This window comes from Lagopus leucura, unplaced genomic scaffold, assembly GCF_019238085.1.
Source record: "Lagopus leucura isolate 7727_CA_CO unplaced genomic scaffold, USGS_WTPT01 Super-Scaffold_100004, whole genome shotgun sequence".
In the NCBI taxonomy this organism is placed as follows: Eukaryota; Metazoa; Chordata; class Aves; order Galliformes; family Phasianidae; genus Lagopus; species Lagopus leucura.
Window position 1 is genome coordinate 23,042,325 of NW_024962264.1, and position 20,526 is coordinate 23,062,850.

Consider the following 20,526-nt stretch of genomic DNA (forward strand, 5'->3'; position numbering starts at 1 on the left):
TGACCTCACCACATCCCTGGGCAGCCCAATCCAATGCCTACCACTCTTTCAGAGAAGAAATTTTTCTGAATATCCAACCTGAACATCCCCTAGCACAACTGGAGGCCATTCCCTCTTGTCCCATCACTAGTTATGTGGGAGCAGAAGTTGACCCCACCTTGCCACAACCTCCTTTGAAGGATTTGTAGGAGCAATAAGGTCTCCCCGAGCGTTCTCTTCTCCAGACTAAACAATCCCAGCTCCTTCGGCTGTTCCCAGTAAGACTTGTGCTCCTGACCCCTCACAGTTTTGTTGCCCTTCTCTGGATGTGCTCCAGGGCCGTGTTGTCTTTCTTGTAATGAGAGGCCCAAAACTGAACACGGCACTTGAAGTGCAGCCAAATGAATAACGAATGTGCATAGGCTTTGGTTACTTACTGTCTGTGCATCTCGTTGAAATGGAAAGTTTAAGAAATCCTCTTTGCTTTGGCAGTGTCTGAAGCATTTTTAAGCAGCCCAGCCAAGGTGTTCAAGGGGAAACGTACGTGATATTTCAAAATAAATACGGCATTTTTCTCTCTTTAGTAGTAGAAGGCAGCCTATGCATTTTCAATCCAGTCCTCTAGAAATACCTCCTTAGGAGCAGTGGTGCATAAATGGTGTGACTGATAGTCACAGGTTATTACTCAGTTGCTTCAGCCTCCTTTTAAGAATAAGTCCCACTGCAGTTTGTTTGCAGAAGCATACAGACAGCATGAGGAACCTCTGTGGGTGGGCATCATAAGTACTCTCTAATTTTATGCATTTTGAAAAGTGCTGTCTGACTTTACCTACATTGACATTACTGTTAGAGGAAGAACAAGCACTGGGACAGAGTGTTCAGAGCAGTATTGCTTTGAAGCCTGTGAGAGTCTCATTTGGAAATTGTGTCCTTTATCTCACTTGGTTCAGTAGGAGGTGAAAAAAACCACCAGACTCAGCTTTGAACCTTTCACACCTTTTTTCTCTTAGTTTCTTTGCATGAGGCTATTTCATACAGGCCTACCTTTCATTTGTTAAGCAGAGTATTTCTAACTCTGCTGCTTCTGAAGCTGTTCAAAAGAAGAGATCACTCCAAGACCTGGTGTTATACCCTGTAGAAACCAGTTCTGTGCAACTGGATCTCAAGCCCCTCAGTTTCTACGGCTAAATTCATAACCCCATAATCTTGATGGCTCTGCTCTGCAGCCTGGTTTGGTGTGAAATGTTGATGCTTGACCTTACAGATTCGAAATGTGGCAGCCAATCTCTGTGTGGACAGCAAACATGGAGCCACAGGGACTGAACTGAGGCTAGACATTTGTGTGAAGGATGGCTCAGAACGGACGTGGTCACATGAACAGGTATTGTAACAGCTAAAAGAAAAAAGCAGTGCAAAATAGTGGTTCTTTTTTCCAGCTTCTGAACATTTATGTGAAGTTTCTTCCTTTACTTAAGGTAAAGCTAAATGTAGAAATTATTTTTGAATGATTGCTGACCTTAACAGCTTCTTAAAAGTATTCTTTTTAAACTAACCTCAGAACTTTGCCATATCCTTTTAAAGTTCTAAAAGGAAATCTAGTTCTCAAAGAGCTTTTGGGTCCCCAGTTCTATCTCAGTATGTCATGACAACATATTGAGTTCAGTTCACTTCACTGAAAATATTTTAAATACTACCTGGGCATCTATTGATTGTTTCCTTTTTTGCTTTCATCTCTGCAAACACAGTAAGTGGTTGTATTTTAATATGATCTATAAGCAAGATAAATAGTGTGAAAGCCAGAATGGGTTTCACAAACATGAGGGATGATAAAGGCTCAAAAATGCTTTAATCTAGGTTGGTTAGGAAGAAAAACATAACTTCTCAGGAGAGTGGGGGGAAAAGAGCTCTCATTTGTACTTGCTGTGATTGTGAGTAGCATAGGAAAGAGACTGTGACTAATTAGCTCTGGCCAACGTTCCTGAGAATCAGGATGGAAAGTACAACCTGGCCATTTAGTAACAATTTTAATGAACATGCCTTCTGCACAGCAGCGGACTCAGATTAGAGAAAAACCCACAAGGATAAGGAGAAAAAATTGACTGTCAAGTATGGCATTTTTGAAGATATTAAAAGCTTGGGAAGGAGGAGTTCTGAGGAATACATGAAGTGCTGAGGTCAAAAATTCCTCCTCTAAGGACAGTCAGAAATGCAGGGGAAGGTGTGAAAGTGAACGAAACTGAAGAGCTAAAAATGATCACAATTTAGATAAGTGCCAACACAAGGGGAAGGAAGCTGCTGAAAGAAGACTTCTTCATGTAGCTAACAGAGATAAAGCACGGCGATAGGATGCTGAGATAGATACGTGGAATTAAGCTTTGTTTATGAAAGCAGTTGTTTCCATGGGGCTAGGGGGGAGCCTTGGGGACGAGGAGTGTTCAGAGCACAGCGAGGGGACGTTCCTCTGAGCACTGTGGTGCGGCTGTGTGGGATTGGGACTACCAAAACCCAAGCTAGGTCACTGAATTCGTTTTTGCTGAGCAGCTCAGTAATTGTCGCACACTTGTCCAAGCGCTGCTGTGTTAAGAGTGTAATTCGGAAAAGAGGCGGCAGAGGGCAGCTCTGGACAAGCTGAGCACAACCGGGCCGGGGAAGGTGAAGAGTGGGCGGCTCTGAGAGCTTCTCAAGGCTTGAAACGGGATCGGACCGAGGGCGAAAAAGAATCGCTTTAAAAAAAAATCATCTTACTGTTGCTTTGGAGTATAGATAGATACTGTTTAACCCTCAAAATAGTCTGTTTTCTGTTGGCAAAACGGAGGTTGTTTTGATTCCGTTGTGTTTGTGGTGTGCTGCAGGTTGTGAGGGTTTTCTTTCTCCCAGACACTGCAGCACATTCAAAAGCTGCTCTTACAATTGAGCAGAGCACGGCTGCCCTTAGCCTATTTTCCTGTCAGTGTAAAGCTTAGAACTTGCACAAGAAACTCTGAAGAATCTTTTGAACAAATTTAGAGTAACATGATTTCACTTTCTCCTAGAAGGGGACCTTATTTGCTAGAGCTAGAAAGTAGAAGATGTAGAAAAATGATGATTGGACTAATGTCTGTTACTGTATCACAGGGTAACATTTTATGTTCATAATCTTGAAGGTTCTATCATTTCATTATAATTCATTGGCTTATGGGTTAGTTTAGAAACAATACAAAGCAAATTTTACTCAAGTGTTCATACTCCAAGTACAGAACACAGTCATCTGGCTGATAGGTTTCAAGGATCAGTCTGTACAAGGTGCAGATTTTAAAGCAGAATCTCAAACTTCAAGATGAAGCAAACTAGATAGCAGACTTGGATGGAACTCAGAGTTTCTGTCCCAAAAGGAATTACAGCATGGGCAAATCATCCAGAGGAAAAAATTCAGTTTTCCAGTAGAAAAGAAATTCTTAACTTCAGTAGAGCAAAACATTTTAGTGATGCAGGGCTTGGATTTTTTCCAGAAATGAAGTAACATCCTTTCCCTTTGCCTCTTCCAATGTTTTCCTCCATGGAGTAATGGTGTGCAGTGGTGTGAACGCTTGCTTTTCCACTACTCCAGCCATGTTACTAATATGATTTCTCCACATGCTGGTAGACACCAAAGAGTTAATGAAAATATTGAGCATTTTATTATCATATTCCAAGTAGTGTGGCCTGACATTGAGCAGATCTTGTAAATTCTGGTCTAAATTAACAGAGAATTCTTCAGAAAAATGTGATATGAGGAAAGCAGTAGGTGCTAGTGTTGATGATACCACTAGACAGAGATGACCCACTGTGCTACTTGATTTGTGTAATCTTGCCAGCCTCTTAGCAGCCCCTGAGAAGAAGACTTTCTACCTCAGGGCTGTAAAAACTAACAGTAGGACAATGGGCCACTTGCAGATTTTCTGGTGGAAAAAAAGATGAACTCTCTGGGAACTTCTTCAGAACAAAAAAAAAAGGCACGAGTGAGGTGCATCTTGGCTTTCTTCCACCTCTCTTGCCAGAGCTAATTTCTGTTTCTCAGAAACAGGTGCAAATGAAGCAGATCAAACAGCAGCCAAGGATGTGATGGTAAAAATCTTCTTCGTCTTCTGAAGTCCTCCAGTCTGGCCAGGGATTAAGTGGGCAGGCATCATCTCCAGCTCAGCCCAGACTGTAACTGTGCATCCTGCCCAGCTCTTTCTTTTCTGCTCAGAGATGTAACTCAAGTCAAAGTCTAGCTCACAAATATGACGCTGGCTTTGTGTTGGACACATGTCTGCTTCAATCTTGTGCTGTGGCCTGAGCACAGTGCCCACTGACAGTGGGATCCAGACAGGCAGTGAGTAAATGAATAAAGTTGTCAAGCTGGAGAGCACTAATGGTCTCAAAAGGGCCTTTGTCCTGCAAACAGTCCCAAACCAGTGGCTGCATCTGGCATTCATTTTTCAGGCCTAGTGCCAGTTAGAAATTAAGTTGTTCTTAAAAGATAAGGCAGCTGAAAAGCTGTCTTTTTCCAAGTAGTCCTATGAGAGGGCCATGCCTCATCAAAAGCTGAAACATGCAGGCCAAAGGGTTACTTGGTTGCAAACTCAGAGGATGGGGGTCTGGTAGGAGAATAAGAGAAAGGAAGGAAGAAGCCAGAAGGACAGAAAATGTCTTGGACTCAGTAGGAAACAACAGCCCTGGAGACCTCAAGTGAAGAGAAAGCCAGCTGCCTGATTCTAATGTATTTGGAAATCTCTGTGCAGCTTTGTTTCATATCTGGGAATGAATGAGAGCAAATGAAATGTACTACTTTATTTGGGTTCATCCATTTCTCATGAAGTCAGGCTCTGCTGGTTCCTAACATCCAAAGGAATATACAAAGCATTAAATACTGGCAAAGCAGAGCCTTTTGGGGTCAGGACCACAGCTACTAACATGTAGCATTGCTATGCATTATATAGAGGAAAGATCATTTTTACATCGGCCAGGTTTAGTGTTGAAGTAGACAGAACTTGCCATGTTATGGAGGATATCATAGAGTGGGGAGGTTGGAAGGATGTCAACCTTCAAATCTTACCTGCAAGTTTTAGTATTATCTGTACATCTTAGTATCAGTTGGATGTATAGAAAAGTATGATTTTTTTTCCAATTAGTTATTTTTAATTCCACTCTTAGTCCTAAAAACTGGTTTCTGCCCCTACAAGACTTATTTTGTAACTGTATCACTACGAAGAACATACTTGATTTTTAAATGCAACTGTTTTACAAAACAGCAGCCTAAGAAGGAGGGGGAGGAATCTGTGCCATCTAATCAGTGAGATCTACTATTACACAGATTGTGATTTTCAGTGGAAGGAAACTTAAAAAAAAAAAGCACCCTATCTGGTATCAAGTCAAGAGTCTTGACTTTCAAATGGAACACAGTGGTTTCAAATGGAAACCACACAGGAGTGGGAAAGGCAAAAGGATACCCTGGATCAGTCTGATCTGATTTAAAAGCAAGCTTTAGCTCTTTCAGGTATACTGATGCATTCAGTGTGGCAGTGGTCCTCAGGACAAGGTCCAGGCAGCAACAGAAATGGCCCCTCAGCTCACCAGTAATGCACAGAATGAAAAATTTGGAGAGTTAGTTGCTGAGGAAGATGATAAAGGTGTTGCAAAAGGATATCTTGCAAAGTAGTCATGAGATTGAGAATATTGCAAAATCACTGTTCCACACCATTTCTCCAGGTACGTTATTCATCACTTTGAGCTCCAAGTTTATTACTTGGCTGCAGAAAAGTAAAGCAAAAGAAAGGAAATTGCTTTTGCTTTTTTTTCCTTCAGAGGCAAACCATCTCAAACTTCTCTGTTTTTGCAGAAGCGACATTGTAGCTTTTTCATATATCAAATCTTACCTCTGAGTTTGGTTGTAAAATAAGCTGTTTTGCAGGGAGTGTGTGATGCTGCTTCCAGGAAACATAAAGATAAATGGAGAAAGACTTAACCTTTTAAAAAGCAACTATTTGGTTTGAAAATGTAGTTAAAGTTGTCCATTGCATTTTACAGCAGATAAATGTAAAAGGCACTCTGGGGAAAAGAAGAAATAAGCAGGGCACGGGGGAAGACTGAGAAAATGCTGACTGGAAAACCAGAAATAAATAGGGAATGACAGATGCTCACAGACAGAACAAGGGCTTACAATGAGACATGAGAAAAACAGCAAATATTCAGATATATACTTATATTCTGTGCCTGCAGGCCATGGGAAGCAATAGTGCCTCTCAATAGCGGTATTATGGAGTGTGGTACAGTGCTGAAGATGTAGCATTTTTGAAAGATGCCTCTTGTAGGTAGACCACAGGGAGAAGATAGCTGTCACAGTGAAAGGTTCGGAATCTAAGAAGCACAGCAGGAGTATACCAAATCAGACTCCCATCACACTCAGCTTTAGTTTGCATTTGTAGACAGTGGTTCCGATATCAGCAAATGGACACAGTCGAGCAGGGTGCCAGGTGAGAAACAGAGCTGCCTGGGGTGCAGTGGCTGAGGTGCTGGAGGCAGGCTAACAACAGCATAGAGTAGAAGTGCTATTCAGATAATGAGCCTGCGTGCAGTTCTGCATGAAATGTTACAGCTAAATGATTTCCAGTAGCAAAGTTTGATCATTTAAAGAGAGCTTTCTCAGTGTTATGCTTCAGTCTATACTGAGAGAGTCAAGCAGAAAGCCATGGAATAGCATTGACATGGGGAAAAAAAAAAAAAAAAAAAAAAAAAGAGGAATTAAATTAAATATAAAGGAAAAAAAAAAAGCATCACAGCTCTCAGCAGAGCTTGTAGGCAGCAATGTACAAGCTGCAACCTGTTTTCTACAAGGATTGGCCCATAGAAAGGAAAATGCATTCTGTATCTTTAAATTTGGTATTTTCAGACCTGTCGCCTTTCTCTTATGATTGAACAACTGCAGTGTCACAGCATAATTTCAGACAGCTGGTGCATGATTGAGAAGGATTCCTCTGTTAACTGTGAGCCTCCACAATTCCTCTCAGGCAGCCAGAAAAACGGCTTTAACAGGCTGCCTGTAGCTCACAGGTTTCTCAGCAAGAAGACAAATCATTTAGTGTATGTTGTTTTTGAAATGTTTTCCACTAGTAATGAACTACTGCGTTGTCTGACTGTTTTTCTAGCTGTTCACCTTCGGATGGAGAGAAGACATCCGTCCTGGGGAGCCACTTCACACCAGGAAGTTCTGCTTCGATGCCATCTCACACAGTAGCCCTGTCACACTGTATGACTGTCATGGGATGAAGGGGAACCAGCACTGGAGCTATAGGAAGGTCGGAGTCACTCTGGGTCATTTCAGAGATTCAGACTGTCTTGAGCCTATACTCAGTCTAGTGCAGACTTGTATTTTCCCTTCAGAGAAGTTGCTTTTTAAAATCCAGTCTGTTTTATTCCAATTTAATTTTGTAGTAAATTCTCTGGAGTGTGTTCTCATTGAGTATTCAGCTACTTGTGTCAAATTTAAATGGAAGTGGATCTGATCCAGCTCAGTGTGTCCATGTTGAGTGTCTGAAAGGTGTTATATCATTCTGGCATTTGAAGATTCTGGTGTCATTTTAAGTGAGGCACTATTGAAAATATTTGCATCTGACATGACAGAAAGAAGAAATGCTGCTCAAGAGTTAAATATTACTATTTTACTACATTTTTACAAGTGGCAGGAATGTCTACCTCAAAAAAACCCCAAACCAACATTAAAAGCACTTGCTGTAAGCCTGAAGACATTGGGAGTTTATAAATTAAAGATAAGCAGCTCAGACACTACTTTGATCTGCCAAGTTCTGCCCATTTTGAGCAATCACTAGAACAGGAGGTCAAGCTAGGAAATGAGAGTGCCTCATTTGGGATATAAAAAGTCCTGGTAATGCTACCAGGTTTTTTAAAGAATGATTAATCAGAAAGTTGCCTTGATTAAACAATTGCTAATAAACTATTCCATGCAGGGTAAGGACATCCATTTCTGTGATGAATTGAGTACTTCTTCTTATGCATCCTTTGATTTTCTAAAACCACTGTGCCTTGTCCCCTACATTGCTTATGCTGTGACCTAGGTGGCAGGAATTGGACCATGTTAAGTAAGCCTCTATAGTACTTTCTAGATTAGAGTTATAAGCAGGAAAATAGTTCAGAACTATTAAAAGTAGCTTTTCCCCAAGTATTTTGAGTACCTGCTTGTTAGCCTGTGCCATTTTTTAACCATATTTATGTTGCAATCCAAGATGTATCACAGAATTTTCTCGAAATATGTTCTCCTTCAGATTCTACTCGTAGTGAGGTTAAAAAGTGTGAGCTGGCTCTTTAGAGGACATAAATAGTCGTGGCTGTGTTGCTGCATATATGGCTTTATAATGTCATTATAATCCCTTCTTGCTTCAGAACACTTCCAATTTATCTTTTTGATCGCCCAAGCCACACGAAAGAAGCTTTCATACCCCTAGCACTTCATTGGTGCCTAATGTAGCTGGTTCATAAGGAAAACGCAGATCTGGAGCTGCCCTCTATATGGCTCATCACCTTTGATGTGGACAGAATGCAGCAGATAACCCAAAGAAATGACATTTGAAGGAAAAAAAAAATGCACAACGTGAGTTCTATTAAATCCTCTGCACAGCTTCATTTTTTATTTCCAGAAGGTTGGCAGGGCTCATATAAAAATTCTCAACACAAGGCAGGCATTTTCATCTCTACAAAAGGCACCACAACATTTTGTGATGATGAAAGTACTGTCACAGTTCTAGCTGTAATAGTAACCTGACAGCAAGCTGATCAGTTTGCATGAGCACTTACTGCTGAACTATGAAACTTCAAATTGAAAAAAACAAGTGTTGGAACAGTGAAAATATGCTCATTATTATTATTACTGCTTAGGCTTAGTTTTAATTTGGCTGCCCACTAAGTACGTTTTGTTTCATTGAGTTAGATTTGCTGTAGAAATTTGTGGTGGAACAGCTGTACCAAAAAAAAAGCCTGTTATAATCCTTACTTAGTTTTAAGAGCATCCTGGAAATAGGATTTATACTGTTTCCCAAAGACAAGAAAACCATACAGCAAAAAGATGCTTCTATCAGTTTAATTGCAGCTACAGCAGAGCTCTTTACTAAGAGGACGGTATGCAACTAAAATTGCACTCTGAGTAAACCAGTCACAGATTGTGGTTCAGCAAGAAATGCTTGCTTTTAGGAAACAAAGAGCAGATCAGCAGCTGTGTTCTTTGCACCATTTACAGAAGCTGTAGCTTTCTAATGGTCATGTGTCCATCTTATCAGTGTTGTAGGAAAAATGAGTTTGGTCAGTGTCTTATAAGATGCTGAACAGAAAGCATTTCTTACTGTACTGTCATATCACACTCTCATATAATGTCATATAAAACTAGAAGATAATAGGTTTTTTTAATAGGTTATGCTAATTTCTCTTTTCAAGATTATTTGTATCCTCAAGCTCTGAGTAAGTGTTTAAAATTCTAGTATGTCTATGATAGTGAGTAATCAGTACTTTTAGGACCAGTTCAAACTTGGCATCTGTAATAAAACAGCCAAGTCTGCATTTAAGAAATCTCTGTAAAAATGATAAAGTAGACTGAATCCAAATAATATTGTGAACAACACTGTGGGTTAGAAAAAGGAAATGAGTTTAATAATAGGGGAAAAAAGCGTTGATGCCATAATGGGGCTTTGAAATCAATTCTGAGAGCAATGGGAAAATGCTAAAAGTAGTAGAGATATTGGAGAATAACAGCTTTCCAAGAGAAAGCCATTTCCTTGACTGTGTTTATGATTTCTAAGCATGTCAGAGCCAAAGATCAACAGTGGATACAGATTTCCATTCCTCCCAGTGAAGCAATATGCCCCTATTTTTCAGCATAGTGTCACTCTGGAGTGGTAGGTAATACATTGGTTCTGATAAAGTACGATTAAATTTATGTGCCCTAGTCTCATCTGTTGAGCACATGTATTCAAGAGAGGGCTGATTTAGTAGGTCTTTAAAAAATAATGGTTATAATTGTGCAAAATCAATTTCATTATACTATAATTCTACTCTAAGCATAGTGACTATGATAGAAGCTAGACTGGCAACGTCTAAACCTGTGCCCTGAATAGGGTCGTTTGTTCACACTCTCCTGACAGCTTCAGGGACAAACTGTAAAAATTCACTCTTTACCTTCTGAGTCCATAGATTATCCCCTCAGACAATGAAAGACATGTCATTGTGATAGTGGTTTTTGTCATATGGACATCTGTCCTACTGAAACTGCACTGTGGCTACCGACTAATTTCAGATAAACTACTGCAGCCACTGGTTGATAATGACTTCCAGTTGCTGTTGACCTTGGCCATAGATATGGCAGTGACCTAGAAGAAATGAAAGGCTCTGTGTCTCATTACCAATCCCCTGAACTGTCGAGAACCATTATCTTATGGAGAAGTTTCTCCTTCTGCAAATAGTATTCAGACTTGCCTTTATGCAGAAGAAAAAAAGAATCACTCTGCTCTTTTCAGATGCTTGAAAAGTCTCCAGAAGGGTCCTTGTGGCTTGGTGTAAGGAGGAATTTATATATTTCCCTCAGAAAGTTCTTCTCTGGGGTGCATGCAACTGTCACCCATTGAAGTCCTCAGCCTGTTTTTATTGAGTTCCATAAGAACTGCAGGCTTTGACCTTAGGTCAGTGTAAGCTGGAGATGATAAATTAATAGGCCATTATACATAGCTAAGGCAGCCAGAAGTTTTCCCACAGTAACTGTGTCCCTCTCCTTAAGAAATGCTCTTCTCTCCTAATAACCAGACCAGCTGAGAGAAGCACCAACAATGCTTCATTCAAGTACTGCATCCCCTGGATTTTTCTGTGAGAAGACAGACCGTGGGCTCTTTTGTGAAGGCTGGTGTGTTCTCATAGCATGCATTTTGTACTGGGAGCAAGCAGCTTCCTCTCTTCTTGTACCAGCTACTGTGTTAAAGCTTCTAGCATTCCAGCTTTAGCTCTGCAGTAGCTTGGCTGAGCCCTTCCCAAGCTACAACATGAGAAAAACCAGCTGTCCCCTTTCCACAGGGCCCCACAGCAGGTGGGCAGCCATGGTACATCCCATGGGTTCTTGGGAGCTCTGGTAGGGTCTCCTGCTATATAGAATGTGACAGCCCCACATGCATGTTGCCGGTGTTCACAAGCTGCTCCCTGTACAGAGCAGAGCAGGGCCTCTGGTCTCCCTATCCGTACAAAGCTGATTCCTTTAGCAGGCTTTGAACACATCACTCAGAATTACTCTCTTGTGGGTGCGTGCATTTAGGGTGAAGAGTTGGGGTGAAAGCCAGTTTTTTTGAAAGGCAGGTAGAACACCATCACCCTTCAGTAGAGCACAGCGCTACACTTTTGAATTTGCTCTCTGTGGCATATACTAAATATTAAAAAATAAAAAATAAAAGTAGTGCTTTACCAGTGTTTCACACATCCCACAATCAATTTTCTCTTTCTTAATTAAAAAAAAAAAAAAACAACTTTCCTCGCTTCAAAATAACTTCTATTATTACGTTATATTTAGTTTTGTCTTCATAACTTTATTTCTGAAGGGTGGGGTATTTTTGTTAAAGATGTTTCTGTATGATTGTTGCTCAGCACCCAGAGCACTTTGGCGAGTTTATAATAGGTTGCGATTTGACAAGTAGCTTTTTTTATTCCTTCTTACAAACTGGGCAAACAGGCACATCCTGAATTAGCTGGCAGAGCTTGTTTGGCAAGGAGGGGAAGGGCCTGGATGTTGTTTACTGAGAGTCATCAGAAGTTTATTTCCACAGATACAGTAAATGCATTATATAGCCACTGGAAACTTTCAAGCCATCTAATCACTCCCATGTCTATCTCTTGGCCACTTGCCTACACACTGAAACTAGCCTACCCACAAATGCCTGTTGCTCATCTTGGTACTTTCTGCTTTACCAAAGATTCACAGTGGGATGATGTAAAATTCATTCCATTTTTATTTTTTTTTGGTGTGTGTGTGAAATAAAATGAATAAAACTAAAAACCATGAATATCCTATTTAAAACAACTTAATCCGCGTTTATCCTCCCAAGATCTCCATAGAGATCTAAAAACAGCATTAGAATTTCCTTCTTAGGAGTAGAACTCGAGTATTTCAGTGGCTTGTCTTACAAAGCTGCAGGCAAAATCTGCGTTTTATGGGGTGAGAACTGAGATCATCAGTTATGTGTCTGTCCAGCACAGCACTTCAATTAATATTGTTACTTACTTCTTCATCGAGTCAAAGAATAGCCATTTCTCAGACAAATCTTTACAGATCCTCTCACCCAGCAGCACAGTAGAAACTGTGAAAAACAACCTCCCCTCTCAAAAAAAAAATTGGGTTCAGACATTTAATTGGAGGCTAGGGAAGCACACGGTATGTAAAGAAAGGCATTCTCTTTTTTCATTATATTACATGGTTATTAGCTAAAGAGAAGGTGATGTCGTCTCATTCTTTCCTGAATCCTCGATTTTTTGAAGGACAATAACAGAAGGAACGAAGGTGCTGGATTCTCTACAAGTTTCTAAATTAAGCTGTAGTTGTTGCACAAGGTTATCACACTGAGCATACAAAATTATTTCAGATACGACTGTGTTAATCCATGTTCAGTAAAATGAGAACGCTTCCAATTACTTGGCGTTTGCTACTTAATTCTGTTTTTTTCTCATTTCTGTAGGACAAAACTTTGTTCCATCCGGTAAGCAGCAGCTGCATAGATTGCAACCCATCTGAAAAGAAGATTTTCATGAACAGATGTGATCCTTTATCTGAAACTCAACAGTGGGTTTTTGAACATATTAATATGACTGTTTTAGAAAAATTTAACAGCAAGGCCAGTTCCTAGGGAAAATTAAAAAATGAACACACCCAGTTACACACAGCCTGCAGACTACGTTTTCGCCAGCATCTGGGTCGAAGGAGTCAGGAATTAAATTTCCTAGATCCAGGAAGTCTGCTCTAAGGATTAAGAAAATGCCCCAGCAAGAGCCAGCAGGCTGTCCTTGAGGATGTACAGTATCTGAAGAACTTGGCTAGGAGCCTCACCGGATGCTGCTGAGAACTTCAGGCTGAAAATTCCCTTGCTGGTCAAGGGAAAATTTTGTTTAAAAACTGTTTGAAAGTACTCCAAGTTAATAAAGTAAAACAAAACTCTAGAGTTTCTCAGGTCTAATCCTGCTGTAGTGAGTAGTTCAGAACAGACGCTGTGATTTGGGACGGGTGTATGGTGTGCATGACGGCTACAGGAACCTGAAGAAATCCCAGGTTTTAGAACTAAACATGCTGTTGGAAGAATAATGATGTCCCAGCACTCCCTAGACAAGATATATGCTCTGTTGATATTCTCATTATAAAAGGTCGGGTTAAGCAGGTTTAACCCTCAGAACTGCTGCAATTAATTTTAAATACCTCCCTTCTACATTCCATTCATTACCAAAATAGGAATGGTAGAAATCTTAGGGTCTAGAATTACACTGTAGTGAAGCATGAAATAAACTGTAAGGTTTTGCCCTCACATTTCTCCCTTCAGTTGGGAAAAAAAAAAAAAAAAAGCAAAATCATAAAGCAATCAAATTTCTATACGTGGTATATTTAGCAGTTGTGATTCAAATCCCGTTGTCACACATGGTGAGATTGTTCTTTCAGTGACAAATGTAAAAGCAGCTGCAACATAATAGAAGGCATGTGGACTAGCTATCTTTCCTAAGGTAGAATCCTTACCAAAGTGTACATTAAGTTAAAAATAGGTTGAAAAAAATCATCATGAGAGCAGGAAATAATTGCATACTGCATGCTGAACTAGGTTAGTCAAATTAACATTGGTACGCTGCCATCACCTAAAAAAGCACTGTTTCTCTGTAGTGCAGCTTAAAAGATCTTGCAGAAATCATGTGGTGTTCTTGTCAGATATAAGTGGAGAGAAAATTTGACATGAAGCGAGTTGGGTGGTTTCAGAGTTCTTGATGAAATCTGTGATGGAGATCACATGAACCGAAGCTGTCAAGTGAATGGTACTGCAGATCTCATGGTAGAGGAAAGGAGGAATGAAACAAGTTACACGTGGCTGTATCTTGGTGCTTTAGGCACAGATACAATTCAGATTCAGACAGACTTTCACACTGATGGGCATTATGGCACGTGGTGTCCCTCACACCCATCGAGCTGTTGTCATGTGAGGCCGCTAAAACTTGTTTGAAAAGCCTATGGCTCTTCTCAGAAAGAATCAATTAATGCTAATATGTGGACATAACTAACAGGTTTGGGATTTTTCAAGGTGAGAGCATGTGTATATGTGCATCAAATGAGTATGTGGACTGCTTTTGTTTGAAAGGCCCTTACAGACAAAAGCACCATAAATGTGGATAGATGAAATTCCCCAGAGGTGGCTGTAACAGTGCCGTCGGCTTCCAAAAATATCATAAGGAATTAAGTTGCTCAGTCTGACTGCTGGAGAAATGGCTGACTAGCCAAAATACTGCTGTATAAGCTATCATGTTTTGAGGCAGAAGGGCAAATGTGTTTTGTTTATTGCTCCTTACTCTCTATTTAGGCTCAAAGAATGTTGATTGTATCCGAAGGATGTTTCTCATACCAGGTAGTGTACACTATTTTATGACAGCACCTGTAGTTGCAGATTAAAAATTGTGTTAACCTAAAATTGTTGGTTATAGGAACTTTTTAGAAAGGGAATGAGATGCTGAAGCATTTAGGATGCATGCACTTGGATGCATCCATACACTGAGTAATTGCTGCAAGTTAGTGAAGAGGCCTTTTAATTTAAGAAAAACAACTATAGGCATCATTTTATGATTTTAAAGCAAAAGAATTTTCTTAGGTACTGTTTTAATTTAATTATGCTGCACTGAAGGACAGAAGCAGAAAGACTAATGCGTGGGGATATTTAGGTTGATGTCAGTACACAGAAGCAGTCTGGGCACTGAAGGCTGCCAGCCTTCACAGATACAGTTCTTGTAGCATCATCATTTATTTGCAGCCTGAACGTGAGAAATGAGAATTTGGGTAAAGAAGAAAATGGGCACCTAAAATGTAAATTCAGTCCTCAAGCTGCTGATTGAAACTGGCCCTAAACTGTTGAAGTCCCATATGCCCAAAATAGAGAGGTAAAGGAGAACTGCTAAACCAGCTGAGCAATTTATAATATGCACAGATTGGTAGGGTTATATCATTCAGTCTCTGCCTGCATCTTGGTGGTCTGACTTTGAAATGTCTAATGGGAACTATACTGCTGCTGGGGCAGAGATCTTCTATGCCTTTTACAACCCTCATTAATTAATATTGCACAGCATCCTGCACTGTCAAAGCAAAGCTTTCCATTACTCAGTTGAACAGTGATTGTAAGCTCTGGTAGTCCCTGTCAGATAACAATCCATCTGAATGGTATCCAGATGTTTAGGAAAATTCTGTTCTATGTATTGTTTTCAGTTTTTATAGGCAAAATATTAGAAAAGAGATATGAGAGTTTTTCACGTCAGCAGTGAGCAGCTTTTGATTAATCTGGAAATATGTTTATGTGAAAGTACAGATCTTGAGAAACATCTAATATCTTGCCACAGTGTGGCATACACACACACATACATACATATATATATATATATACACACACACATGTATGTATACATTACCAGTGGAAAGAGACAAGAGATGGGTGGAGGAAAGGTTTGTTCTCACTTCATGGGCTGAGATTTCAGGTATTTATTATAACACAGGAAAAAAGAAAAGAAAGATAGCAGACAATAGCCTAGTAGAGAAGACAGTTACTTCACTCTTTTCAGTTTAAGCATTTTTCTCTTTTTAAAAACATATGAAAAAAGCTCTTATGCAGCTTCTCACAGGCAGCTGTAATCCTCCTGCTGAGCAGAGAAGGTGGCCCTAGGGACTGAGTTTCAGAGCTGTGCTCCTGTAGCATTTGGGCTGATGGATTCACAAAAAGGTTATGACTTGCTAAGCATGGGACTACTTCAGCAGGAAGTGTTATGAATAATAAACGATCATCCCTACCTCTAAATTAAATTCTGTCTTGAGAGTTCTCCAAAGCTTTCCACTGATAATAGCATTTCATGACTAATTTAGCATTGAGAATTTCTTTAAGTCTTCCACAACCATATCTTTTTTTTTTCACTCAGTGGACATCTGAGCAAGTAAAAAGGTAGGATGGACAGATATATTTTCCTGCCAAATTTAATCAGAAGTGTTTAATTTCAGTCCACATTCCTTCCAAAGACCATGAAATTTCTGTACAAAAAGGTGTTTACAAAATACTACATAGTGAACGGGTTGCACTGACTGATAATTTCAGTGAAATTCCAGCTGGTGATTAGCTTCAGTTTTTCTGCTAATTGTTCTATGGGAATTTAATCAACACACTCAAAAAAATATTTGTATCTTTAAAGTTCATAGCACCTACCCTAAACTTTTCTCACTTGAGGCTTTCTGACTCTTTCAGAGGTCAGCAAACTACTACTGCTGCAGATGGTAGCAACTGGAAAAAGTGGAATAAACACCAAGTGCAATGAAAACTCTCAAATCATTTGTGTTTCCCTGTGCTTATTCCAAAATCCAAACTAAGTACAAGCCCTTGGCAGGGGCATAAGGGGGAGAGGATTTGGGAAGCAGCGTTGCACAAAGGCATGACCTTATTTCAGGAAAATGACATCATTTGAGAACAAATGTTTCTGCGACATTATGGATACTTTAGTGATATAATGCATACTTCCTGAGTGTTATCAGTTTATAAATAAATGGACTGTAGCTGCTGAACTAGGTCATCTTCATGATAAAGATAGACTAGGCTTGAAAGGAAGAGACAAGCACTTAACAACCTTTGGTTACTGGCAATTTACCAAGCATCAATGTCTCTGTGACCTCAGTGAAATCGGATGCCACAGAAGATCACAGAAAAAATGTATGCGTATAGCTTAACCAAATGTATTCAATGGGAGGCACCCCTTTAACAGTGGATATCAGTCACTTTTGCTTAAAAAAATATATAAAAATTTTAATCAGAATTAAATTATATTTTTACTGCTAACTTCTGCAGGGAGCTTAGTGAGTGGTGGCTTCCAAGCCACCCAGACAGAGTGGGGAAGGAGTGCTTTGGGAAGACAGCTGCTGGGAGGTCACCAGCACGAGTGCAGCCTATAGCTCAAGAACATCAGTTTGTAGTGCTGTTGGTCCAGCATCTTTCCAGGAAACATAAGATGTACATTAAAAAAAGAATACGATGACAGATTTTTAATCCCTCAAGGTCATTAGGTGAAATCATTTCAAAATACTTGAAAACAAAAAGTTGATCAGAAGTAGCTTTTCTATAGCTGGTATTGTGTATATGAGATTAATGAACTCATTTGTATAACTCCTTTCCAAATCTGTTCCATATATCTCTTAGAAAGTGCACAGAGGTCCTGAGGTTCTTTTAAAGAGGTACTGAGGTTCTGAAGATCTTGCAGCATATGAAAGTAAATTTTGAAAGGTCTTTAGAATATTATATCTGGTATATATAAAAGGTAACAACAAAAACAAAACAAACAACAACAAAAGCACCCTGACTTCTTTAGATTTTGCTAAACTTCTTGTTCTAAAATAGTATTCACTGACCAGAAAATTTTGGTGAATCAATAATATAGTTTAGTAGCAGTGCTTAGTGCTTTCTAGTTAAGGTTTCCACTCTTAAAAATAGATACGTATATGGAATTGTGATGAATACAGTTAGTTGCTGATAGTCATTTTCTTGTTATTTTTTTAACTACATACATAAATCTGTCCTGAAGTGACCTCTTATCTCATATTTTTCTTACTGTAATTCTGAATGCACTGGACTGAGAATAATCTAAGCAGAGAAAAGACCTTTAAGAACTATCTAACAAACCTGTGCAGAAACAAACAAACAATGAGAAAGCTTTGCTGGAAGTGAACTGAAAAATGCATCACATTCCCAAAGCTTCAGCTGCATTCAGAAAATGCTTTCACTTTGTATGATGGCTCTATATCCTTTCAGTGTATCAGTAATATCACTGGTATTACCCTTGCACTAGGATCTCTGAAAATGATGTGCTATCATTTGGCACAGTAGATGGACAGCATGCTGCCAGAGAAAAAAAGTGCTTTGGAGGAACAGATCCTAAAAAATCCCTTTCAAGCATTGCAGCCTGAGATGTCTTTGGAGCCTTCACTATTTATAAAATTCCCGTTTTCTTAGGTTTGGTTTTGATTCTTTGTTGCTTTTTGTTTGTTTGTTTACATAGTACACTGGCACAGGCTGCCCAGAGAGGCTGTGGAGTTTCCTCTTTGGAGATCTCCAAGAGCTGTCTGGATATGGGTCTGGGCTCTGGGTGGCCCTGCTGATGGAGCAGGGGATGGAGCAGAGGGACCCAGAGGTCTTTGCCAACATCAGCCAGCCTGAGATCCTGTGCCCCAAGGGCCTTCATGAAAAAAAGTGCTGACAGTAAGGGAACAAAGAGGACACAGGTTAAAAGAAATAAAAATGATAAAGATATCAAGTCCTCAGCACAGATGAGCATATTAAGTGTACACAAAGATAAATCTGTTTCTTCTGTGTGGCTGTTGCAGTAGATGAATGTCTCCCAGGAAAACACAAATGGGAAGGAGCCACACCAGCAGGAAAGGCCTTATGTAGCAGTGGAGACAGAGTCACAGTGACCTTTTGTTGAGAAGCAGATGAATAGTGCCATAAGAGTGGTATCACATAAGGGATGTGAAGTGAGCTGCAATGTGACAGGTCTGGTAAGCAATGCTATCTAAAGGACATTAGGACATGAGAAGGAAAAACTTGGTCCTCATTAACCTTTGCCCTTATTAGCTTTGGCAGTACCCCTGACCCTTTGTTAAGGTATTAGTTGATGTAATTAAGTTAATCCTTCACCCTGGCCAGCAAATGACCCATGCTGGAAGGAATCACAGCCCAAGCAAATTTTTCTTGGTTAGCTTGAAGCATCTGATTGACACAAACTCTTGGTAGTTCAGTCAAAAACCCCGACTAGCACCAAATCTAAAGCAATATAACCATTCTGAAAGATCCATTGGCCCTTTGTGTCCTTCTGTGAAAAAATATTTCAATTGCTTTAAGGAGCAATTGATGGTAATGATCCTAGATTGAGAAAACCAGGAGTAATGAACTTGCACAGAGGTGAAAGGGCAAACATGCAATTATGACGTGGCGGTTTAATTGAGAAAGGATGGAGGAAGCAGTTGATACAAGAGAAGATGCAGGAGTTGGGTTTATTTCTGGGTATGAAGGAAGCATGATTTGCAAAGGTTAGCTATGGATAACTTTGGGTACCTCTTCATACCAGTGCTTGCGTGTTTATTTCCATCACAGATGTTCAGAAATTGAGAGGCAATCACTCCCACCTCCTCTCAGCAAAGGACTTAAATTTAGAAGAAAGAACTGTATAATCTAAAACATACTGATCATGAGGTATGTGTGTAGCTACAGCAAAGCTTTGCTGGACACCAAGTCAGTGCTGAGGTTTCCACCAAAGGTATGTGTGTGTATATCCAAGGATGCTTTGGGGATAGCATGTAGAAGCAGAACATGATGGTCACTGCTTTAACTCTAATGTTTCTCTGCACCTCAGGCTGTTTTGAAACAGGATAAGTGGTTAACAAAATTTTCCAGGAAATATCAACCCAGGTGAGTACAAAGCAGATCTGCCTCCTCCCTGTGTGGATCAAGGTATCCCATGTTCCTCTTCAAACGTTGCATAGAACTCCTAAACAAAAGTAACACCGTGACTCTGCTGTCATGGCTCTTTGCAGCATTTGCCTCTTTTTAGCCATTTCAGTCATTTTCTTCATTCTTTTTTCTATTTGATCTTTCCTTTAACTCCTCAACTGCAGGATTTTTTCAGAATAACAGACCTCCTTCCCTTCCTTCTGGTGTGTGTTCAGCTATTATAGACCCCTTCCTCAAGGTAGCAATGACTAGTGCTGCTCTGATCTTGCCCTGGCAGAGCCGTGAGCCCTTCCGCACTGGAGACACCTCTGCTGTCTGTTGTGCAGAATGGTTCCAAAGCAGAAGGCAGAGACCCTGTCCTTATGGGTCAGTATCTCAATGCAAGTTTTGTCCGCGCTACAAATGCACCTCAGCACAGGCAGACAAACATCTGTTTACCTTCTGCAAAGGAGAACACTTCACTGGCAATCTCCTTTCTTACTCATCCTTAAAATTCAGTGCTGAAGTCAGAAAGGGGATTATTTAAGATCAGAAGCATCTTGTTCCATCAGTACTTCTTAGAAACATTCAGAAGCAGCTGAACTTAAACTTCACAAGTAGGTTTTAACTCGTGATTATCCATACTAAGCTCATAGATACAAGAAACTGAGTTATAATTCCATTAAATTAAAATGTGGTTTGTATAAGCCATTAGGGGGTTATAACAACTTTAATCGAAGGCATTATTTCAAATGTAAAATTAGTATGTAATCTCTAGTGAATACATGATACAAGTTCACCTTGAGTTGGCTGGAGAGAGGCA

The 20,526-nt window shown here is 39.9% G+C and overlaps 1 protein-coding gene across 2 annotated transcripts in view; it reads left to right on the plus strand.

Moving 5' to 3' along the window:
• Positions 1-13,030, plus strand: part of GALNTL6 (polypeptide N-acetylgalactosaminyltransferase like 6) — a 420,375-nt gene extending 407,345 nt beyond the window's left edge. The window contains exons 10-12 of one of the 2 annotated variants that reach the window (XM_042871381.1): positions 1,244-1,360; positions 7,125-7,274; positions 12,690-13,030. In XM_042871381.1, coding sequence (XP_042727315.1) covers positions 1,244-1,360; positions 7,125-7,274; positions 12,690-12,857 — 435 coding nt within the window. In that variant the 3' untranslated portion in view covers positions 12,858-13,030. Of the gene's footprint in view, positions 1-1,243; positions 1,361-7,124; positions 8,214-12,689 lie in introns of those variants that run through there. The other variant, XM_042871380.1, reaches the window with a different exon arrangement.
• The last annotated feature ends 7,496 nt before the right edge of the window (positions 13,031-20,526 follow it).